The sequence below is a fragment of the Helianthus annuus genome, chromosome 13 (assembly GCF_002127325.2).
Source record: "Helianthus annuus cultivar XRQ/B chromosome 13, HanXRQr2.0-SUNRISE, whole genome shotgun sequence".
Taxonomy (NCBI): Eukaryota; Viridiplantae; Streptophyta; class Magnoliopsida; order Asterales; family Asteraceae; genus Helianthus; species Helianthus annuus.
Window position 1 is genome coordinate 121,927,606 of NC_035445.2, and position 25,266 is coordinate 121,952,871.

Sequence of the window (25,266 nt, forward strand, 5' to 3'; positions counted from 1 at the left end):
TGGTATATATAGAGAGAGAGAGACATCTGAGTGTAGGACTCCGCCGCCCCCACCGCTTCACCGCCCTACAACGGCGATGAGTGAACTCGGCGGCCACTGCACTTCACCACCATACCAGCTGAAGACGGTGATGATCATTGGAATACTCGGTTCTGCGACCAGACTCCTCCCTTTCACTTCCTACTTATCTCTGCCCTACCAGCCGAGGTTGAACCAGTGATTAAAAAATGAGGTGGAGGAGGATGTAGTGGTTGCTCATAAAATCAAGGTAGGTTAATTACTTAGAATTTCTTTTGTAATGATCTTCTAAGTTTTGAGAAATTAGAGTTATTCAGGATTTGAGGGGACCCTAGGGTTTCTAATTGGGTCCTTTGCTTTTTTATTATTTACATTCTATCATTCACCTGATGATTTTTGGCTATTTTTTAACCGATTTCTTTCAACTGATTTTAAATTTCATGGTTCATTCGTGTTTTGTTATTGTAGTTTCCATTCTCATGTCTTTCTGAGGCTGGCCGAAGAGTTGAAGTAACAAAAAGAGAGGGGCCAGTGAGTTTTTCTTAGTTTTACAACTTTATTATGACTTAATTTGTATTGTAGTATGACATATAGTTTGTTAGTTTTGCAGCTCCTATTGGACAAATTAATTAAGACTACGCACTGCCAAAAACAACCACCTAAATCTGTATTTTACGGATAATGAAAGGTATGTAATTAAAGCAACACCAACAATTGCATTATTACAAATGATATGTTGCCCAACGCTTAGGACATAGATATGGAAAATTTCCTCCAAAACCACATGTGGTGAACTAGCCTTTTTGACGAAATTTTCCCACTCCATGCTAACCAGGGTGCCAATATCGTAACTAAATAAATGTGAATATCTGTTTAGATGCTTTAGATGCTGTAGAAAACTTGAAAACCATATCGGCAAAAGTGAAAGTATAAAAGGAAAATGTGGCTCACATTTATTCTTTTTAGATTACAAATACATTCACCAACAGTAGAATATTTTGGGTTTCATGTTGACTTTTGTAGTCCATCATTTGCTTATGGAACTTTTTTGGTGGTTTGAACAGGTCACAAATTTGTTTTGGTTCGACAAAATGGCATGCATCTATTTACATATATATTTTTCTGACTTACTAGCCAGGGGTGACATGGGAATGCTTGCTACATTATCTTTTTACTTAAGAGAGTGCTGCAGATAGAGAATCAACACTTTATTCTTTGACAAACAATACTTTATTATGCTTGAATGAGAATTTAAAAAGAATGAGAGTTGGGATCACTATTTCAAATGCCTACAGATTAAGAAATGATGTTTTAAAAGCTCAATAAGATATTTGGGGTAGCATTTCAAAATTCTTTATTCACTTAAATATTGGTGTAAAACATGCTCATTAAGGAATCATGTAAAAAGTTATTGGATTTCTTACCAAGTTCTTTTTTTTACTTAGATGCATAACTATTTTTCCTTTATGTGTCACAGGAGGGTGTAGACATCGATGTTACCCATAACGCTTCACCATTTGCGCTCATAAACGATTATGTTTTTTAGGTTCGTATCTTTTGTTATCAACTTAAGTGTTGTGTATATACAAGTTGAGCGAAGCACAATGATTTAACGGATAGTAAATACATTAGTTACGAACTTTGATTAAAAAATTGTAGATTTATGGTCACTTTCAACCTGTTTAAGACAAACGACAGAAGATTTTCGTTTAATGAATACAGATAAAGAGAAAGGCATCAATCATACGCAAGGCAAAGTTGATGCACGTCTCAACAACACTGATGTGTGTAAAATGCAACATATAAATTACATCAAATAAGGCATCAAACTAACCCTTTTTAAGTACTAATGTTGAAAAAAGAGTGTTTTTGTCTTCCTTTTGTATTTTCAGGATTAAATGAGCTCAAATTAACAAAAGAAGCAAAAAGGCAGCTAAATCTAACATAAATACAAGAAAAGGAACATAAGTGGATTGCCCGACCCCTTGACAGCATCCTCCCAAACAAAACAGAGAAGGCAGAAGACTGAACACGCCCCGTGCTCAGCCAGCACGGGGCCGTGCCCAAGAAGCAGCAGATAAGACAAACCTATAGAAGCTTCTGTTGCCCACCACGGGGCCGTGCCCAGTGAACACGGGGGCGTGGCGAAAGTACTGCAGGCGCATTAATTGTAATTGCGAATTACAATTAATGAGGAGAGATATTGTCAGACGGGCACGGGGCCGTGTCCAGCGGACACGGGGCCGTGCCCAGGCTTCTGTTCAGCCTATAAATAGGAGTGCTTGGCTTCATTGCAACTCATCCCTTGGCACACCACCTCTCTCACACTTCATCCACCACCCACCACCATCACAACACCATCATCCACCACCATCATCCATTGTCCATCATAGAGTGTGTGAGTCGTCTCAGGATCCAAGACCAGTAACTTTAATTAAAACGCCCAGATACAGATCCTGCACACGGGGCCGTGTCCACTGAACACGGGGCCGTGTCCAGCCTTCTGTTTCCGCTTTTATTTTTTTTTTCTGGTCCCGAGACTCAGTCGTGGTCTGCTGAGTGATTCTTATGGATCAATACTCAGGAGGTTACAACTACACCTATGAGGAGGATGATTATATGAGAGACTATTGCACTAATTGTGGTAACCCGCACTCGGTACAATATTGTAACTTGTTCCAACCATCCACTTCATACAACCATTATGAGGAGCCCATGTACGAGCCATCAACTTCATACACATCCTATGAAGACCAAAGGTATGAACCTCCTTCCTCATACTCGTATTTTGATGAACCAAGGTATGGGCCTTCATACTCATACTTTGAGGACTCAAGATATGAGCCACCACCTTCATACTCTTATTATGAGGAACCATGGCGTGAACAACCCACCTCATATGAGTACTATGAAGAACAAAGTTTCGACCCTTATCCATCATATACTCATCATGAAGAACAATGGTATGAACCATCTACTTCATATGAGTACTATGAGGAGCCAAGGATCGAACAACCGGATTCAAGCTTCGAGGATCCCGATCCTTACTCTATCACCGACATAGCCGATAGGATAATAGAAAAACTCAAATTTATCGAAAGATGCATAAAAGAATCTCGCGCAAGGGAAGAGGAGTCCCGCGCGAGGGAAGAATTAAAAAAAGAAGAAACGATAATTGAGGAATTAAAAATGGAAGAACAAATAAGTGAAAAACCGACTCATGAGCTAAACAACGAAAAAGGTGAGGTCGATAACGATAAAATTCAAGAAGAGTCTAATTTAGAAGAAATTAATCTCTTGTCACATTCTTTCGAAAATCATTGTTTAGTTACCCCTCATGCTAAGTTTTTAAAAGAGCTAAACACTAATACAAAAATTGAAGAAATGGTAAGTGTTAAGTTAACTAATGATCAAACTTCGCTAATAAAAGAAGATCCTTTTGAAATTAACATTACACCGGTTCCATGTTTCTTTCAAAATTCATTTATTAGTAATGTCACCATCGATAAAGATCTTTGTGTTAACATAATGCCTAACTACATTTTTGAAAAGCTAAGTATTAGCGATTTTGCTCCACTTCAAATACCCATTTTCTATCCAATCGGAAGGTAATAAAATCAATCGGTGTAGTTGAGGATGTCTTGGTTCAAACAAATCAAATGGTTATTCCAACCGACTTTGTCATCCTCGATGACGCTCCTCTAGTCTTGGGAAAACCTTTTGTAAAGACTCATGAAGCTTTGAAAAACCGGAAATTTAACAATCTACCTCTTCAATTAGGGGCATTCAAAAGGAACATAGATCTTGAGCGTTCAATGAAATATCCTTTTGGCAATAATGACCCCCTAATTGAAGATGAAGATGAGCCACCCGATACAACTGAAGAAGATGACCACTTTGTTGAAAAAGAGGTCGCCATAGAACAAACCTTTAAGGTTCTTGATCTAGATGAGCCACAAAATAAGGTGTCTCCTAAAGACCCACCCATTGAGCTCAAAGAACTTCCTAAAGGTTTGGAATATGCTTTTCTAGACAAAGATGGTGATTTACCTGTAATTATTTCATCTAAATTAACTAGCGTAGAAAAAGAAAAATTAGTTAATCTTCTTAAAAAACACAAAAATGCGATAGCTTGGAAGCTTGTAGATATTAAAGGAATAAATCCTTCCATGTGCACGCACAAAATTTTAATGAATGATGACTACAAAACAGTAATACAACCACAACGAAGAGTAAATCCCAATGTGCAAGAAGTGGTTAAAAATGAGGTCATCAAGCTACTTGACGCCGGACTAATCTATCCTATCTCTGATAGTCCATGGGTAAGTCCCGTCCAAGTAGTCCCAAAGAAAGGAGGTATGACGGTAATAACTAATGAAAAAAATGAATTAATACCGACAAGAACCGTCACAGGATGGAGAGTTTGTATAGACTATAGACGATTAAATGAAGCAACAAGGAAAGACCACTTTCCTTTGCCCTTCATTGATCAAATGTTAGAACGACTATCCGGTCATAAATTTTACTGTTTCTTGGATGGTTTTTCAGGTTACTTTCAAATTCCAATAGCACATGAAGACCAAGAAAAGACAACTTTCACATGCCCCTACGGAACTTTTGCCTATCGACGCATGCCATTCGGTCTATGTAATGCACCAGCAACATTCCAACGTTGTATGGTGGCCATTTTCCACGACATGTTAGAAAAGACAATGGAAGTCTTCATGGACGACTTTTCTATCTTTGGAGATTCATATGACCAATGCCTCGATAACCTTAAACGAATGCTATCCCGATGTGAGGAAACTAACCTCGCCCTTAACTGGGAAAAATGCCATTTCATGGTAACAGAGGGAATAGTACTCGGTCACAAAATCTCAAGCGAAGGAATGGAAGTTGATCGAGCAAAAATAGAAACTATTTCTCGATTACCTCCACCATCCTCCGTTAGAGCAATCAGAAGTTTCCTAGGGCATGCCGGATTTTATAGAAGGTTTATCAAAGACTTTTCAAAAATTTCAAGACCTCTAACAAAATTACTTGAAAAAGATGCACCTTTCATCTTTGACAAGGAATGCAATCAAGCATTTCTAACCCTCAAGGAAATGCTAGTCAATGCACCTATCATGATAGCCCCTGATTGGAAATTTCCTTTCGAAATCATGTGTGATGCAAGTGACTTTGTTGTTGGAGCAGTCTTGGGACAAAGAAAAGAAAAGCATTTCCACCCAATTTATTATCCTAGTAAAACACTTAACGAGGCACAAGAAAATTACACAACTACTGAAAAAGAGTTACTAGCTGTGGTATTTGCTTTTGATAAATTCCGTTCGTACCTTGTTCTTTCTAAAACTGTAGTCTATACAAATCATGCAGCTATCCGATACCTCTTCAAGAAACAAGACGCAAAACCCCATTTGATCAGATGGATTCTACTCCTCCAAGAATTCGACATTGAAATCAAAGACAAAAGAGGAGCAGAAAACACTGCTGCAGATCATCTTTCACGCCTAGAAGACCCAGCTTTGGAGGCAACCAGGGACGAGCAGATCAACGAAAAATTTCCCACAGAGTCCTTGAAAATGGTGGAAATCAGACAAGAACCATGGTATGCCGACTATGCTAATTACTTAGCTAGCGGTATAGTCACCAAAGGATGGCCACATCATCAAAGAAAAAAAATCTTTGCCGATGTAAAGCATTACTTTTGGGAAGACCCTTATCTTTTCAAAATGTGTGCCGACCAACTCATCCGAAGGTGTGTCCATGGTAGCGAAGCGTGAAGAATTCTCCGCCACTGTCATGAAGGTCCATACGGAGGACATCATGGTGCCGCTAGTACCGCATGAAAGGTATTTGATTCAGGATTTTACTGGCCAACCATTTACAAAGATGCACAAGATCTTGTAAAGACATGTGATGCTTGCCAAAGATCAGGTAATATTTCTTCCAAGAACGAAATGCCTCAGAATGGCATTCTCGTCTGTGAAATTTTTGATGTGTGGGGACTCGATTTCATGGGACCCTTCCCACCGTCAAAAGGAAACAAATATATACTTGTGGCAGTTGATTACTTGTCTAAATGGGCCGAGGCCGAAGCTCTTCCAACAAACGATGGAAGAGTAGTGGTAAAATTTCTGAGAAAATTATTCTCTCGTTTTGGAACACCAAAAGCTTTGATAAGTGATAGGGGTACCCATTTTTGCAATCATCAACTCGAAAAAATCTTAACAAGGTATGGGATCTATCACCGGGTCTCAACAGCATATCACCCTCAAACAAATGGACAAGCCGAAGTGACTAACAGAGGTTTAAAATGAATACTTGAAAAAACCGTAGGATTAAATAAAAAGGAATGGGCTGATAAATTAGATGATGCTTTATGGGCTTTTCGAACTATTTATAAAACCACTATAGGCACAACCCCATATAAGTTCGTCTATGGGAAAAGTTGTCATTTGCCAGTAGAAATAGCTCACAGGGCTTACTGGGCAATAAAAAACGTAAACCTAGACTTAGAAACTGCAGGTAAAAATCGATTTGGTCAAATGAATGAATTAGACGAATTAAGGAATTATGCATACTCTAACTCCGAAATTTATAAGGAAAGAATGAAAAATTTACACGACAAATATATTAAGCCTAATGAATTTCGAGTAGGAGACCAAGTTCTGTTGTTTAATTCACGACTTCGATTATTCCCGGGTAAACTAAAATCTAGGTGGTCAGGACCTTTTTCCATCACCCATGTTTTTACTCACGGTGCAGTAGAAATTAAAGCTCGAAATGGGATTCCATTTAAAGTCAATGGCCAACGGCTGAAACTCTATCGAGGATCCATTGAGGATGAGGAAGAAGAGATCTCGCTTCAAAAGGTTAACGAATGAAAAGCACCCACGTCATACCTGGTATGTTACGAACAAGTGAGTATACATCGAAACCGGTAAGTCTTCTAACCATGTTTCGGAAAAATGGGCACTCACACGAGCACAAAAAAAAAACTTTGCTCGGCACGGGGCCGTGTCGACGCAACTGTCGGGATAAAACCCTCTTTTCATAACAGTTACCTCATTCCACACGCCCCGTTTTGCCGAAAACGCTCTGGTTTAAGGCGATTTTCCGCAGATTTCCAACGTTACCTCCACGTTTAACAACATCAATGTATGATTCTATCATCATTAGTAGTTAGATTAGTTACTTGCATGTAGTTAAACATAAAAAATTTGGGGAAAAATCTAGGGTTCTTCAAGTTCATCCGGATCGAACCTCAAATTTTTGATATAATCTGTTAGTGTTAGTTTAGATTAGTGTAATGGGAAGTAAATACACTTGTATTGTTGATAGATTTGCCCGATTTCTCACCAAAAACCTCAAACCCTTGTTTTTGAACCGAAAAAGATAAAATTGAAGGGGTAAACGGGTTGTTTCGGGAAAAAACGGCACTTGGGGTTTCATTTTCGGGGGAAACCGCTCCTACTTGGCTAAAAATTTTCAGATTTTCGGGACCGGGACGAAAAATGAAGTTTTTGGGTAACAGACGTCTGGACACGGGGTCGTGCCCGCTGAACACGGGGCCGTGTCCAGCCTACTGTTTGCAGTTTCTTTCGAAAATCTCACTGTTTCATGCTAACTTTTGGTGTATTCTTTCAGATGTCGAAGTTCACAAGGTTTAATGCGAATGAGCTCGACGCTAGGGCAAGATACCAATTACTTCAAACAAGGCCCGAGGAGTACCCCAGACAAGCGTGCACGGACCTTTTAACCTTGGTAAACCAGCTCGACCGATTCAACAACATCGTTACGGGACCACTAAGAGTTGCATTAACCACTCGGCTTCAGTCGGTGCATCAATGCACCATGGAGTTCTATAGTACCTTTACCTTCACTTCAAGGTGTGACCCGTTCGACAACAAAGGGGTTGCATTTCGATGTGGTGGGACGAGATACTCGATCTCTATGGCACAATTCGGGGCAATAGTGGGACTGTACGCGGAAGAAGAATCGGGGAATGAGGAAAATACCGGGGGGTTACGAGATTTGGATGAAAATGAACGTCAAGCCGCATGGGCCCAAATCGGTGAAGGAATCTACAACCCCAGCAGCACCAAGAGTACTAAGCTGAGGGATCCGCTTTATCGTTACATTCATAGGCTCCTCACTTACTCTCTTAGCCAACGACACGACAGTAATGGCGTTGTGGGGTTGAAAGATTTGGTAGTCCTTCACTGCATCCACAACCGAAGGGCCCTCGATGTTCCATATCTCCTGCTACGAAACATGCATCTGAACCGTCTTGCTCGTGCACCAACACCTATCTTCTTTGGAGGATGGGTGTACGGCATCTTCAAGCACTTCACGCGCATCCCTAGGTCCTTTGAAAGGAGCCCATGGTCGGGACGAGTTGATTATCACATTTGCCGCGCCATGAACCTACTTTACGAGGCGGAAGACGAATCAGTGAGCTTTCAGAGGATGCAAGGCCATGCATGGAACCCACAGGAGGCCCTAGTTCTTCACGCTCCACCTTCTCATTACCAGTATCAACCCCATGGTGATCCGGGTCAATCCTCCTCACAAGGAAGCGGTTTTCCTAACCTTCAAAGTTTACATGATCTTTTGCAGGAAAACCTCATGTGCACCAGGAACACCTACAACCTTGCCAACAATACATACTACCGGGTCGGAGCTATCGAACGAAACATCAACGATATACAAGACGACATCGGCAGCATCCAGGAGTATATGGCGGGTCATGGGGATGGAGGTGATGACAGCGATGAGGACATGGACTAGGGGGTTGAAGGAGCAGGAGCGGGTTGATGGCGAGCCCACAGGTTAAGGTCCCTTTATTTATCGAAACAATTTGTGGCCTGCGTGCCAAGTGTTGAACAATTTACTTTCCTTAACTTCTTTTATTTTCTGCTTTATTTTTCTTTTACTCTATGGTTTGAACAATTAACTATGGTAATTTAGGATGTTGGTATTGCTTGGTGTGGTATTTAGTGATGAAACAGGTTCAAACCAAGACTTAGAGTGCTAAGCATTAGCACTCACAAAGCCAGGATGGGGAAACCGGAGGAAGAAACCTCTTTTTCAGGCTTACAGACAGTCCACACGGGGACGTGTCCAGCCGACACGCCCCCGTGCCCACCTCCCAGACCTGCTGTTTGTTTACTTTTCTGCAGATTTTTGCCAGACACAGGGCCGTGCCTAGCCAACACGCCCCCGTGTCCACCTTCTGTAAGTTTTCATTACTGGCAGTTGACCACGGGGTCGTGTCCGACGGACACGGGGCCGTGTCCAGACTGCCAGTAACATAAATTTTTGCTTTTAACACCATGTCACACAATCAATCAACCTAAAAATTTATTTTTGGGACACATTGAGGACAATGTGTAATTTAAGTGTGGGGGGGATGCTAAAACATTGAATTTTGCAAGTCCTAATAACAAGCCTTACACAAAACTCTATTGGAACCGCTAATCACCTCAAATTTTTTCAAAAAAAAAAATTCATTTTTTTACTTGTCTAAAGTTTAAGTTGGGAATTCTAAGACTAATAAGGTTATATTTTTACAAATTTACAACCGATAGCGTCGTGATAAAAAGAACCAACATAAGAAAATTATGAAACGGCATGACAAGCTTAGTTAAAATTCGATTATATATACTTGATCACATAAAAAACCCATTCCCACAAAAGTGAGTTTTGAGACTTTATTGAGCATACAAATATACATCTTTACGCTAAATGCTCATTTTTCGTTTCTTGTGTGAATAGCCGCTTGGTTCTTACGACTCTAGAACTTGCCACGACAATTCATTACCGGTCCTTACCAACTTAAACCCAAGTAAGTAAATGATGGAGGCATTAGGACTAACCATTTTTCTTTCAAAACCATTATTTTTATTTTTCTTTTCACCTACCCAAAAACTCCCCCTGGTTAACCCCTTTGAGCCTAAACCTTTTCATTTCTTAACCCAAAACCCTTTTTACCCACCAAAAACCCTTTTTATTTTAGTAACAAGCTCGGTTTTCGTGTGACTAAAAAAAAAAGAATTTTACAATGAAGTTAGAAATAAACAAACAAAGCTCCTAAAACAAAAGCTTGTTTGAAGAAATACTTCATTGAGAATAAAAAGTCACTAAAACAAAATGTTTTACGAAAACCGACGCTTTTTACGATTTTCGCCCATTTCTACTAACCACTAACCCAACTACCCACCTTTAGCCCGAGCCTTTACCCAAAAAAAAGTCCTCTTGATATTTACAAAGGTAAAAAGTTAAAAAGGAGGAGGATTGATTGCTTGGCAAGCCTATGGTAGGAATAAGTTCCATGACCGCTCTCGAGTGATTCACTAAAAAAAGACACCTTCGGCTGAGTGTGAGTGATTTCTCCCGTGAGGTATGTGAACTTGTATATAAATGGAAATTTAAAAAGGCATGTTATGCCCAAATAAGTAATTTCTCTTATGAAACGTTCTAAATAAATCATAACGAATAGGATTGTAAATAAATAAAAATAAAACCCAATAAAGATCTTGGATTCCCGACACTCTATGACAAGCCAAAACCTTCTCTTCTACACATTCCATTTGGGAGTGTAAGCCACATATTAAAGAGTTTTGCTTGAGGACAAACAAAAATTCAAGTGTGGGGATATTTGATGTGTGTAAAATGCAACATATAAATTACATCAAATAAGGCATAAAACTAACCCTTTTTAAGTACTAATGTTGGAAAAAGAGTGTTTTTGTCTTCCTTTTGTATTTTCAGGATTAAATGAGCTCAAATTAACAAAAGAGGCAAAAAGGCAGCTAAATCTAACATAAATACAAGAAAAGGAACATAAGTGGATTGCCCGACCCCTTGACAGCATCCTCCCAAGCAAAACAGAGAAGGCAGAAGACTGAACACGCCCCGTGCTCAGCCAGCACGGGGCCGTGCCCAAGAAGCAGCAGATAAGACAAACCTATAGAAGCTTCTATTGCCCACCACGGGGCCGTGCCCAGTGAACACGGGGGCATGGCGAAAGTACTGCAGGCGCATTAATTGTAATTGCGAATTACAATTAATGAGGAGAGAGATTGTCAGACGGGCACGGGGTCGTGTCCAGCGGACACGGGGCCGTGCCCAGGCTTCTGTTCAGCCTATAAATAGGAGTGTTTGACTTCATTGCAACTCATCCCTTGGCACACTACCTCTCTCACACTTCATCCACCACCCACCACCATCACAACACCATCATCCACCACCATCATACATTCTCCATCATAGAGTGTGTGAGTCGTCTTGGGATCCAAGATTGATCGTAAGAGTTCTTGACAATCAAGGCCATGTTTGCCTAAGTCTCTTACATCACTTGGTGAAGACAAGTGTTTAGTATAATACTTTTTATTTTTAATCTTTTGCACTTTTTATTTGGTTTTGTATTAATGACTTTAATAACTAGTTACTTATGTTGAAGGTGATTCTTCCTTATCGTTTGTCCGTGGTGTCTTGGCATTATTTTACTGTCTATATATAATAAAAGATTTTCACCATTCATATCTCCACGGTCTATATGGAGGTATGTTGGCTACCTGGTCGGGGGTTAAGGGAACGGTTTGGTAAGGGTCTTGCCCTTGTTCAGCGTTTAGAGGTCCTGCAAGGGACCTCGGTCAAATTTAGTAGGATCTCCTTCAATACCCAAAGGTATTGGATGGCGGGGATCCAAACTCTTTGACCCCCTCATAAGTTAACTACTATTAATACTATAACCCGGCTATTTAGGACTGTATCCCTGCTGATTTAGACTACTTAGTCGAGGGTAACGTCACCTCCAAAAGAGGGGCCTACCATAATTTGCATTAATAACTTAATTCATTATCTTTCAATAATCCGACCCTTTAGGATTGTATCCTTGCTGACTCAAACTACTAGGTTGAGGGTAACATCGCCTTCAAAAGAGGGGCCTACTACAATAACTAAGATAATCTCTTAAACAAGTGCAAAAGTGCGAAAATAATCAAAGGTTATACTAATACACGAGTCGGATCCAAGTGATTCATCTTGTCTATCTGTTTTTTTTATTTTTATTTTATTTTTCAGCATTTAGTTAGTTTTTATTTTCTTAGTTTAAAAATCTTTTCTAACATTTTGATTTGGTTAGACGTTGAGGATAAACCGGTACTAAAAACTCTTGTGTCCTTGGACGACCTCGGTATCTTACCATCACTGTACTACGTCCACGATGGGTGCACTTGCCCATATGTGTGTTTAGTGTTAGTAAATATCGTGTTTTATAAATTTAAAACTTGGCTAAAAGTGAAAAAGGGGCTTAAAATATACATCTAAAACATATACACACTTGCACGCATCAAACACCAGCGAACCTCTAAACAACACAGTGTCTTGGCAATCCCTCCCATAACGCCTAACCCCAAAACGTCCGCCAGTTGGGTCACCAGATATAGGCTTGGGTACACACTATTGGTTCTGACGAGTAGGTAAGTGTTTTACACATAACCCGGCCACCACAGAACTCCGACTTGTCGAGTAAGGTAAATCTGACCATTTTAAGTTTGAGTTCTTAAATCTACACGTGTCTTGCACTCTTCTAAACTTATGCTTGGCCTCATTTTGAAATGAGAGAGAGATGGAGGTGTTGGTAAGGGTACGGAGGAACTGCGATAGCCGGCCACTGTCGGAAGTGTTCTAGCACAATGGCGAAGATCTTTCCGGTGCTTTCAAAACGGAAGGCAGATAGAACGATGGTAACAACGGCTTTCACAAACGAAGGACTGTGGGAATTTTTCCAAGAACAGAGGTTCGAACTCTGGTTACTCCGGCGACGTCAGCAAGACAGAGGTATGTTTCCGATGACTCAGATTAGTTTTACCACCAGTTCTTGAGACTCTTTGATGCATTGATACCATGTTTTTTTTTTCTTTTTTGAAACTGGTGTGGATTTTTTGGTATAAAATTGGGTTATGTTGAACAATTTAAGTTTAGAGAAGTATATTTGACTTGAATGGGTCAATTTAGGTTTGATGTTTGTAGGTTTTGTATAGCTAGGTAACAGGGCCGACCCTGAGAATTCGTGTACCCTGTTTGAGCTCGAAAAAATGTGCCATTAGGCCTTAACGAAATTGGGTATTAGGCTCACTAAAGGTCTAAACCTAATGCCAAAGAGGTTATATAACTAATCTAAACCATAAGAATTGTTTTGTAAGAGGGCCTAGTTGGTGTTTGTATGGTTGTACTCTATTAAAAAAATATTTTACATATACATATATCGGGTTTTTTCATAAAAAAACGTGCCCTTGAAATATCGGGCCCTGGCCGGTGGTCCTCCCCGCCCACCCCCAGGGCCGGCCATGCTAGGTAAAAACCTATTGGGTAAAGTTTGTGATTGTCATGATTTATACAAGCAGATACTTTAATGGCGATTGTTTATGCTTGCTTCTCTGTAGTCAAACTGCATTGGTTCCTAGGCGCCTATGATGGGCTCTGCTCAGTACCTCAGCTAAAACGCCTTAAGATGCGTTCATCAAAATCCCAAATCATCCCAAGTTTTATCAACAAACAAGTTTAAGAATCACATGAAGAACATCAAGACTGAAAAGCCGGTCAATGAGTCGTTGACTGTCATGGTAAGTTCTTTGAAATTTCAAATGTTGGAAATAAGATTCCTAAAGTGAAGGTTGATATGAATTAGATATACGTCGTCGTAGTGTCATGATGTTTGGCAGATCAATCCGAGTCGTCTGTAATAGCTCAAAATGTAACACCCCAAAAACGGGTTTGGTAATCAAACCACGTTAATATTAATGACTTGGTAAAATACCGTTAGTGGTAAAATTTAACCCGGTGAATATTAGGACTTAAATAAATAATCCTAATATTAACTAAAAGGTGAATAAAAGCTTTTAAGGAAATAAAAAGGATAAAAAGGCTCGAGTTAACAGGACCTAAAATAAACTTAGTCATAAATATTCTCGAACCCGCTAAGTTAACTAGGAATATTAAATCTAGTTTATATAAAATATCATAAAAAAGGTTGTATATGTATAATATATAGGTGTGAAAATATGAATATATTTATAGTAATGTATGTATGTGCGATGTAGATAATGTATGTGTCATCCAGATGTAGATATGTTTGTTTTTATTTCTTAGTGGCATGGCACATGTTGTCATATCATATGTGACAAGAGTTCCATGTAATAGCCAAGCCCACTTATGTTGGTTTTTTTTGGCTAGTAGGGGAAACAAATGTTTTCCTTGCAAATATTTTCAACATGATAACTAAAAGTTAAGAAAACTTTTTTATTTTCTTTTCTTTTGTTTTTTTTTTTTTTTGAAAAAAAAGTAAGTTGTATTGAATTTTAAAAGTATTTCACTGATTTAAGCTATTTTCGAACCTAGTCTACTAGTATCTTGTTACACTATTTAGTTCTATTGGTGTAAAAATTACATAAAACATACCTGGTTTAACCCCCTGTCAAGATGATTAAAGTCGATGGGAAAAAAATACTAATTGAACTTTAATAGATTTACTAGTAAAGAAAAGGTTTTACTATGATTTATGATTTAAAAATTTAAAGATATGAATATGGAAATGGAAGGAGCATTACTTCGTCTATGTTACTACGTATATGCAAAAGTTGTAGAATGTAGACCATAAATGAATTGGATATGGAAAGAGAAAAGATTAAAATTTATGAAGAATAAAACAAAATCATAACAAATCACTTTCTAAATAATAATCAAGTATTGGGACATGAAAAGGACAACAATGTTAAAAGTATAAAAAAAAAATCAAAAAGGACCAAAAGTAAAATCTTACTTGAACTCTTTTATAAAAGCATGTCAAATTTACAAAAGAAAGCAAAAAAGACACACCTTTGTCACTCTTTTCCCATCCTTCACTTTTGTGCTAGCATCACCTTCATCATTGGTTTATTCACGTCCGCATTCATCCCCTTCAAGTCATATAATGAAATGAAAAACAAATTCAACACCATACACCTTCTATCTTCCACCTCTATCTCCTCTTATGCTCAGCGAAGACATTCCATATCTGACGACGACGAGGTATGTCCATGTTCTTGTCAAGATCAGGCAATGAAAACGTGGTTCACTGATCAGAATGTCAAAAGAATAAGAGGTAACTTAGTCCTCAAACTTTAAAAATTTGGTGTCACTTGTTCGTCAAAAGTGATTCGAAAGAGATGACTAATTCAACTTAAAGAAAGAAAATACGAATGTAGGACATATATCTCGAGAAAAGTCCTAGATTTCTATTCTTCTCACACCTCACTAAATCGTTTTAATCAACCAAAGACGCAAGGGCGGCCTTGGGGGTGGGAGGCCCTGGGGGTGTGTGTGTGGGGGGGGGGGGACCACCGACGATGGCCAGATATTTCGAAAGACACGTTATTTAAAAAAATCGAATATGTATATATAAATTTTTTTAATAGGGTATACGCATACAAACACTAACATAGGGCCATTTACAAAACTATTCTTATGATTTAGATTAGTTATTAGCCCATGGACATTAGGTTTAGACCTTTAACGAGCCCAATACCCAATTTCGTTAAGGCCTAAGGGCACGTTTTTTCAGATTGAATAGGGTACACGAATTCTTAGGGCCGACCCTGCAAAGACGTTTCAGTTTTCAGTTTCTCAAATTAACATAATTTTGTCATAGGTCAATTAGGTAAGATCTAGACAATAATATGGGATCTTCAAGGTCCAATTCAGTCAGTTTTGACGAAAATCCTTAGCCGAACCACTGAATACGTTTTTCAAAAACGAGAAACCAAACCAGGTAGGTTATGTGAGTTGGCCAAATCGCCTCGTTTGGCGGTTTAAGAGTCCGATTTTAACAGTTTACAAGTTTAAACCGATAAAACTACTTCATGATTATAACACAAGTATATATTCCAACCAATTTCAACAATTTTAAACACCCATCTTGACATAGGATCTTACCACATGTAACAACATCAAAGACGTTCAATAAGTCAATAACATTTCAAATATTCTATCAAACAATAGTGTATAACAAACATAACACCACATGACTGATTTTCACCTAAGAATATATTCAAGAGTTATACTAAGGCCGGAGGGTGTGGAGGGCGCTATCACTGCCACCTCACCTTCGATAGCGCCATAGGGGTGCCACCGCCCATACCCCGCCGTTTAACAAGGGGCGTCATTGAGGGGGCTTCAGCATGGTAACAAGCCAAATTTGGCAGGATCGAGGGGTGATTGGTTGCAGGTGGGGCGCTATAGTTTGAAGGGGGGCTTTATCACACACCCTGCAAGTTAAGAGAATACGTTATAAAACCTCATGGCTGACGTGGATCCTATGTGTCGCTGACGTGTCTTGATAAAACCCCTAGGGCTCCATCCACACCCTCCAGCCTAATCAAATTATTAAATTAACCTTGTAATTATTATGTCAGTTGCCACCTGGCACAATTAACAACTCTTCTTCATCTTCTCCAAAAATATCCCACACATACTCTCTCTCCTCTGTCAATATTCTGCAACCATATATAAATACAGTCGAATACTCTTCTTCTTACATTATTTCCACTACTTTTACAACCTCAAAATTCAATTCTGCTCTGCTGTAGCTCAAATCTGACTTCAGTTCTGAGATCAATACGCCATTATACACTCGGTAATTTCACCATTTTGTTCCGTGTAATGTGCTGTTGTACTTTACGATTAAACTTGTTGTTTGATGTTCTGGTTTGAAGATTGATTTTGAGATCAAGTTGTTTAGTTAGTTTCACTCATTTTCCTAGTTATATAATCACTAAATTTAGGCTTTTGTTCTGTGTAGTGTGCTGATCTAATTTAAAATTGAACTTGTTGTTTGATGTTAGATGTTAGTTTCATCGATATTCGGTAGTTTTAGGTTTTTGTTATGTGTAATGTGCTGATGTGATTTGTGATTAAACTTGTTGTTTGATGTTCTGATTTGACGATGAAAGTTTGAGACTAAGCTGTTAAGTTACTTAATTGGTAATATTAGTTTTTTTTTGTGTGTAATGTGCTGATGTAATTCATGATTGAACTTGTTTGATGTTCTGATTTGAAGACGAAGTTTGAGATTAAGGTGTTTAGTTAGTTTTATCGATTCACACTACTATATAATCGGTAGTGTTAGGTTTTTGTTTCGTGTAATGTGCTGATGTGATTTGTGATTGAACTTGTGTTTTGATGTTGTTGTTTGAAGGTTGATTTTGAGGATTAATTGCTGCTGAAGTTTGTGATTCGACTGGCCAAATTGATTGGCCAGAATGGGGTTCGATTTAGGGTTTTTGGTTGGGAAGATGGGGAGTACTACACTGGCTACCTCGGAGTATTCTTCTGTTGTTTCTATGAACTTGTTTGTTGCTCTTCTTTGTGCTTGTATTGTGATCGGGCATCTGTTGGAGGAGAATCGCTGGATGAATGAGTCTATCACAGCACTTGTTATTGTAAGTGTAAAGTCTCTGTGTGTGTGTGTGTTTGATAATCCCTTAGGTTTGTTGAATTGTGAAATCAGCAGATTAATTTGAAATTAATTGGTTATTGTTTTTGTTTAATTGGATGACAGGGTCTCTGCACCGGAGTTGTTATTTTGTTAGCTAGTGGAGGAACAAGCTCACATCTTCTAGTGTTTAGTGAAGATCTTTTCTTCATTTATCTTCTTCCACCGATTATCTTCAATGCTGGGTATGATTTGTTTTGCTTTTAAAAATGTTGGCTGTTTATTGTTATTGCTATACTTGTCGACTTTTTGTATTTCTGCTTGATCTGAGTAGAAAAGGTATAACCAGCCCATTTTAAGAAGCAACACTCCTTTTTAGTTGATAGCATTAGTGGGAACATCAATCATTTGCTTGTTATAAAGTTGTTATAGTAAAAAACCGCCCTATTCAATTAAGCAAGCAATCATTGGTTAACTCAATTTAGGTTGATCCAAATAATTGGATTGTTGCCATATTTCAGGTCTCTTTATATGAGTTCTTTTTTATACAATATTTTGTTGTATTTCTTTTCGGTTGTTATCTTACGGATTGGTAATTTAGCCCATAACTGTTATGAGGCACGTTGAATATAGAACCAGTTTTAAGTTAAAACTTCGACAACTGCACAATCACTACTAAAGTAGTATGTACACGCGTTCATGTGGTTCTCGTGTTTTCTCTACTTATAATTGGTTTTGTATTGAACCGTATTACTGCTCTTGTGGAGACAAAAAAAGTGTAGTTATTATGATTTCAGGCAAAATTTTGATTGAAGTTCTGGCTGTCTTTTACATATCTTCAGATATATGAAACGCCTAATGACTTAAGTTTTATAACTTTGTTGTAACTTCTAGTGAGACAAAATGCCCTCCTATATATGGCATAACCGTATAACTATACTTTATGTTAATAGATTTCATGTGACATCCAAAAGAAGATTGTTTTAAGTTTTGAACAGAGTTAATGCACTATGCAACTTGCTCACCTTTCCCTATCGATATTTTTCTTTCTCAACCACCAAACATGTGCATGTCTATGTACAATTAATAGCTCCGTTGATTTAAGTTTTAAGATAAAGTTAAACATATTCTAACTAATTGGTATAAGTGTAGTCTATGAAGAGTCAATTCACAAGCTTAGTATTATAGTTATTATTCGAAATTTTGCATGGATATTACCTTAAGTTGTCTTTCTTAAGTTAAACTTTTGCTGTAAAAAATGCAGGTTCCAGGTTAAGAAGAAACAGTTTTTTCGCAATTTCATGACCATTGTGCTATTTGGGGCTGTTGGTACTGTTATATCTTTCACCATCATATCATTTGGTAAGTACTGAAATACTCTCTTACACCTACCTACCTCATTCTTGATTAAATGATTACATCTATTCAAACTCATTTATTATTCCTCTGTATATTGAGGAATGTGGTCACTTTATTATTTAATAAATTAAGTTTTCTGTTGTATACAAATTACACAAAAAAAATCTTAATGTTTTTTTATGTAGCATAATTTGTATAATAGTAATAACTAGTGGGTTACCACCTGCGCTCCACAGCGGGCTCGAAACGTAGATAAAAATAAGCAAATCGTGAGAGTTAAAGTTGTTTGATGTTTTAGTTAAGGGGCTAAACATGACATTATTAAAGTTGAGGGGCTAAACATGTCATTATTAAAGTTGAGGGGCTAAACATGTCATTATTAAAGTTGAGGGGCTAAGGTTGTTTATTACCAAAGTTGAGGGGCTAAACATATCATTATTAAAGTTGAGGGGCTGAAGTTGATTAATGCCAAATTTCAGTGTCCAGAGTTGATTGATGTGACAAAATAGCATATTTATAGTATATATAATGTATTAATGGCAAAATGGAACATGTATTTAACATGGCCAAATAATACCACTATGACATGAATTATCAGTAAATGTTATATATATGAGGCATTGCAGAATGAAAATGAAGCAGGAATCCTTTTTTTTATATATATATTCATTCTCTGTTGCAAGTTTTCATAGGTGTTTGTTGGTTTGTGCTCATATTGAACACAAAATAGTTATACAATATAAAAAAGTTGTGCCAATTTGTGGACAGGTGCTACAAAGATTTTCACGAAGATGAATATCAGTGATCTTGAGCTCGGAGATTATCTTGGTATCATATATTTTATATTTTCAAGAACAATTTTATTTACGATTTGTTAAACTTCTTCATTCATGTTTGCTAAAAACTTTCGAACTTCTTCCCAGCAATCGGTGCAATCTTTTCTGCAACGGATTCTGTTTGCACCCTACAGGTACAAAGAACATCACTAACTTTGTTTTAGTTAAGTTCGATAACATCTTCAGATGCTAATTTATCTCATCTCATAATCAGGTGCTCAATCAAGATCAGACCCCTTTGTTGTACAGTCTGGTGTTTGGGGAAGGAGTTGTGAACGATGCCACATCAGTTGTCATATTCAATGCAGTTCAAAACTTTGATTTATCTCAGATCACAACAGCTGTTGCTTTTCAGTTGATTGGAAACTTCTTTTATTTATTTATCACAAGCACACTTCTAGGAGCAGGAGTGAGTCTTTTACCCCCCCTCCTCTAAAAAAGAATATTATATTCCATGCTAAGATGTAAACCATGTGACATATTATGTTGACTCCTGCAGACTGGGCTACTTAGCGCATATGTTATAAAGAAGCTATACTTCGGAAGGTACATAAGAGTTTTTCTATAAATTTTTTATATGTTGAATGTAGATGACAGAATAGAATAAGACGGGTTAGATTCTAAGCAGTTAATGCGGTAAAAAATCGGATATCGGTCAAGGACCGATATTTGAGATATAGGTTATCATGGTGGGATATTAGTAATTTTAATTTCATGTAGAATTTATATATATAGCAATTTAACACTAGCAATTCAGTATACTCTCCTACCATTAACAAATTAACCTTTTGCAACTTGCAAAACACTAACCATTGTAGGCATTTGTAGCAAGTAGGAACTTATTAAGACTTAAAACACTAACATTTAACACTAACAATTAACAATTAGGACTTAAAACACTAATATTAGCAATAAGAAGAAAGATGGATGGTAGAACTAAGAAGAAAGGTACTGATATCGGGAGTATCATTGATATATAGGTCAATATCACCGATAATATTGGTATTGGTATTGGACACCGATATTTTACGTGGGGACCGATAACCTATATGTCGGTGATATATCACCGATTTAACTGCATAGGTTAGATTTAAAATACACATCTATCCTAAAAAATAAAATGGGTCAAATGGGTTATATGGGTTAAACATGAAATTTTTAGAACGTCCTAAGCATTTTGTTTAAAAGAAATTATATAATAGTAATGCAATTTTCTTATCATATTTAATGCTTAATTATTTGCAAAAAAAGAAAAAGAAATTAAAGAAAATTAGTGACGTAAAAGTGTTGGCGAGAGTGCGCACTTAAAGTTACCAATTACTTAGTTTATCTCTCAGTTTCGTTCTAGCTTTACTTTGATTCAACTAAATCCTAGGGCTCGTCTATTCAATGGGCTAACTAATGGGCCTAATTAAATGAACTGTTCATTAATAATGACATAATACTTGTTTGTTTTACCGTAGGCATTCAACTGACAGAGAAGTTGCTATTATGATACTCATGGCGTATCTTTCTTACATGCTAGCTGAGGTATATTTTCATAAATGCCTATCTTGAAAGCTTCATTTTTCTATAATATGAATGTCTTAGTTCGGGTTCAATTGTTTACCCTTTCTATAATATGAATGTCTTAGTTCGGGTTCAATTGTTTACCCTAACGGGTCGATTATAAATAGCCAAAAGGAAACGTTCGTACAGATTGAAAATCATGTAAAGTAGTTTTGTATTGCTTACAGCAAAGAACTAGATTGTTATCCCTTAAGTATTTATAAAAATGGACCAAAATATATGGGCCAACCCAACCCGACCCGACCCATTTACTCACTTAGCTAATGGTTAATCATTGTTGCAGTTATTCTATTTGAGTGGCATCCTCACAGTGTTCTTCTGTGGAATTGTGATGTCTCACTACACTTGGCATAATGTCACAGAGAAATCTAGAGTAACTACAAAGTACGTTTATTCTTAAACTTGATACCGTTATTATGTTAGTTTCTTGATACCAAAATTAATAAGTAAAATTTGTATGTACTTGCCATTATATGCAGGCATGCCTTTGCAACACTGTCATTTATTGCAGAGTTATTTATCTTTCTCTACGTCGGTATGGATGCTTTAGATCTTGAAAAGTGGAAGTTTGTAAAAGACAGGTATGATTTAACAAAAATCAACCATCTATCATTCTATCTATACTTTTGTTCTGATAGGATCCATATTATATTTCTATTGAAAATAAATGAAATATTGAAAAAATCCAACTTTTTATTCAGTAATCTTACCATTAAGCATAAAATTTGACTTCTCCAAACATCATTCTTTATAAAGTTGTTTCATTATGGAAATAATATTGTTACCTGTTTTAATTATAAAAGAGTAAAGTACACGGATGGTCCCTGTGGTTGACCAAATTTTTGGATTTGGTCTCTAGTTTTCCAAAAGTACACGGATGGTCCCTGTGGTTTGCACTTTGTAACGTATTTAGTCCCCAACTTTTGCCAAATGTACATGAGTGGTCCCTGTGATTTGCACTCTGTAACACAATTAGTCACTAACTTGGACCTGCTCAAACCTTTAGATTTGTTACCTGGGGACTAAATGCGTTACAAAGTGCAAACCACAGGGACCGTCTGTGTACTTTTGAAAAGCTAGGGACCAAATACAAAGTTTTGGTAACCACAACGACCATCCGTGTACTTTACTCTTATAAAAATGCTATTATTATCCCTTTTGATTATGTAATGTTGTTGTTGCTTATTTACCAAGTAAGCTCAAATAATGCAATTTTAACATGTACGTGGTGGTTGTTGCGTTGTCAGCCCAGGGACATCAGTTGAAGTGAGTGCGATTTTATTGGGATTTGTTTTGGTTGGAAGAGCAGCCTTTGTCTTCCCGTTATCATTTTTATCCAATTTAACCAAAAAGGCCCATCACGAGAAAATCGATTTCAGGCAGCAAGTATGTTCCTACTCTATTCTATATATGTGGCAATTTCGACCCATTTATAAGTAGGTCGATTTGGGTTATTATGTTTTATCTGTAATGGGTCAATTAACAGGTTAAATGGGTTGATCCATCATCAACTCTGAAGTTGTTCGGTGTCTATCTCTAATCATACATTTCTCAAAATTGGTTTATTTTTGTAATCACATTAAACGCGTTAGTTATTTATATATATATTTTTTTGAAAAATAGACAAAAGACGTTTGTGGACTCAACTATTTTGTCACATCTGCACCTCAATTCTTAAATTCTCATTGTTATTAATTTTTCTGGTTGTTTTCATAAGGTTCACATCTGCACTATTCCGGTTACATGTCACCTCAATTCTTAAAACCCTCATTGTTATTAATTTTTCTGGTTGTTTTCATAAGGTTTTAATATGGTGGGCCGGTCTTATGAGAGGTGCAGTGTCTATGGCTCTTGCTTATAACCAGGTTGGTGACTTCTTCATGTTTCATGCAACTTATTTCACTTTTAATGGTAGATGTTATCGTTTTTTCTACTATGGTACATGCTACTGCTACATAAAAAAACATAATTTAGATATGATATTACTGTTACAATTTTTTTTTTTTCATTTTGACACTACAAAAGGTTATAAAAAAAAGTTTTAAGGTTATCAGGTGCATACCCTTAACACGTTGGAATTGATAGACTTGGTTCAGTGAGTATTTTATGATTTAATTGAATATTTGGTTACTAGTTATGTGTTCCATCATGCAGTTTACTAGAAAAGGCCATACGACATTCACGGGGAATGCTATCATGATTACGAGCACCATCACTGTTGTCCTTTTCAGTACAATGGTAAGATATCTTAAGATTTGTGGTTTCTTCTAGTTCTAAGGCCATCCGTAGTCATAAAGCCCCTTGTGGGGCGTTATGCGACACGTGTCGTGCCACGTCACATGGGGGCTTTATGGGGCGTTATATCACTAGAGCCCGCAATCATAAAGCCCCTACTCATCATTACCTAATTCTTAATTTTCAATTTTATTAATTAATTATAAAAACCTTGCTTGTTTGTGATTGGTCCGATCTTTAAAAACCTCCCCCATACTGCCGCTATATATCTCGTGCCCTCCCCCCAAATTGCATTCATAGCGCTGAGAGTTTTGGTGTTTGGGGCGTTTTTCCGGCGCCATCTCCGGGCATAGCGCCCCACTACGGATCACCTAACCCTCTCGATGTGTGTGTTTGTAGAGGATTTTCATGCAAATTTTCTTTTTTTAATTTCCATAAATGTTTTTCACGTTTCTTATGCAATCGGAGCTTCATCATACAACACCTTCAAACAATTTCTTCCTTTTTCATAAAAAAAAACTTCAAAACATTTTGGGTTGGTTACATATATATATCTTTAACGGGTCAAAAAGGTAAAATCTCAAACTTGGCTAAAAAGGGAAAACGAAACAGGTCAAACCGGTCAGAAGTCACCTACACGGGTCAAACTTGTCAAATGACACCTACACAGGTCAAACCGGTCAAATGATTAATATCTCCTTTAAAATATATTATTTTAAGAGCATCGTTTATTTATTGTCTTATTCAAATACATTAATTATTTCTAAGTTTTTTAGAAATGGACAAAAAGTTGGGATGGGCCCGGCCCAGCCTGTTCTCACTTGTTTGGGCCCGGCCCACCCAATTTGTCACTTTATACGGGACAATATGTTGGGTGGCGTAATGGGTCGAAACATGTTTGGATTGAAACGGGTCATTTTAGCACATGGCGGGTTGGCTTGACCCGTAAACACTTTCTAGTTTCTAGTCCAGCTTTCAGTTTCTTTTATAAACCAAGTATTATTAAAAAAACAAATAGTATTATTATAATAATCTGGATTATTGAATAATGATTTCACACTCTTTTTATTCATGTATGCAGGTATTCGGTCTAATCACGCAGCCTCTAGTGAGACTCTTGCTACCCGCACCCAAAACATTGAACCGAATGATTTCTTCCGAACCAACATCCCCTAAATCATTCACGGTACCACTTCTAGGAAACGGTCAGGATTCAGAAGCAGATTTCGGTCAACACGTCCCCCGTCCTTCAAGTCTACGGATGCTTCTTTCAACGCCATCTCACACCGTCCATCATTACTGGAGAAAATTCGATAACGCCTTTATGCGTCCTGTTTTCGGTGGTCGTGGGTTCGTACCCTTCATCCCGGGTTCCCCAACTGATCAAAGTGTTCATCAAAGTCAGCAGCATCTAGTGGCCGAAGAACCAACTAGAAATCAGGAATGTTAATAGATTGGGTGACGTTAGGTTTGTTGGTTTATGTCCAGTTTTGGTTTTTTTGTTAAAGGTGAATTTCACCAGTGACTAGTGTGAGTATAGATTACTTTGATGTCATCTCTTCTTGTACGAAACTTTATTTGTTAAGCCTTATATTTATGTATTTAATTGCATTTGTATGTAAATGAAAGTCACCTATTATTTATTACTTGATAAGAGTTAAGTTCTTGTGAAAATAAAATTATTGTACGAAACGTACGAAGTGAAAGAAAGTCAAAAAAGTGGCGGTGGCATTTTGGTAATTATCAGCAACTTCAAAATTACTCTAGTAG

At 37.5% G+C, this 25,266-nt stretch overlaps 1 protein-coding gene and 1 long non-coding RNA gene across 6 annotated transcripts; both read left to right on the forward strand.

Moving 5' to 3' along the window:
* LOC110903166 lies at positions 1 to 7,940 on the forward strand. Of its 3 annotated transcripts, none has more exons than XR_002571708.2 (5): positions 1 to 268; positions 487 to 549; positions 621 to 706; positions 1,496 to 1,564; positions 7,669 to 7,940. It is a non-coding gene; the product is annotated as an uncharacterized LOC110903166 (long non-coding RNA). The 3 variants fall into 3 exon arrangements; XR_004875840.1 differs by lacking the exon at positions 7,669 to 7,940 and adding an exon at positions 1,911 to 1,931 and having other exon boundaries at positions 629 to 706; XR_004875839.1 differs by having other exon boundaries at positions 2 to 268; positions 629 to 706.
* Positions 7,941 to 14,951: 7,011 nt separating this feature from the next.
* LOC110899142 (sodium/hydrogen exchanger 1) lies at positions 14,952 to 25,142 on the forward strand. 3 transcript variants are annotated; one of them, XM_035981454.1, is made up of 16 exons: positions 14,952 to 15,169; positions 16,653 to 16,699; positions 17,261 to 17,504; positions 17,624 to 17,742; positions 18,762 to 18,859; positions 19,625 to 19,684; positions 19,780 to 19,826; positions 19,907 to 20,101; positions 20,192 to 20,238; positions 21,156 to 21,222; positions 21,545 to 21,645; positions 21,741 to 21,842; positions 22,509 to 22,647; positions 23,064 to 23,126; positions 23,416 to 23,499; positions 24,578 to 25,142. In XM_035981454.1, exons 3-16 carry the CDS (start codon positions 17,325 to 17,327, stop codon positions 24,944 to 24,946), a joined length of 1,671 nt encoding a protein of 556 aa, XP_035837347.1. In that variant the 5' UTR covers positions 14,952 to 15,169; positions 16,653 to 16,699; positions 17,261 to 17,324; the 3' UTR covers positions 24,947 to 25,142. The 3 variants fall into 3 exon arrangements, with proteins under 3 accessions (XP_035837347.1, XP_035837348.1, XP_022001712.1); XM_035981455.1 differs by lacking the exon at positions 16,653 to 16,699 and having other exon boundaries at positions 15,050 to 15,169; XM_022146020.2 differs by lacking the exon at positions 14,952 to 15,169 and having other exon boundaries at positions 16,530 to 16,699.
* The last annotated feature ends 124 nt before the right edge of the window (positions 25,143 to 25,266 follow it).

What these genes read in the sequence shown, in the direction of transcription:
- LOC110899142 (XM_035981454.1), top strand. Translation starts at nt 17,325, where the DNA reads ATGGGGTTCGATTTAGGGTTTTTGGTTGGGAAGATGGGGAGTACTACA. An exon ending in CCGATTATCTTCAATGCTGG is followed by an intron (nt 17,743 to 18,761) that starts GTATGATTTGTT and finishes TAAAAAATGCAG; the next exon opens with GTTCCAGGTTAAGAAGAAAC. An exon ending in ATTCTGTTTGCACCCTACAG is followed by an intron (nt 19,827 to 19,906) that starts GTACAAAGAACA and finishes TCTCATAATCAG; the next exon opens with GTGCTCAATCAAGATCAGAC.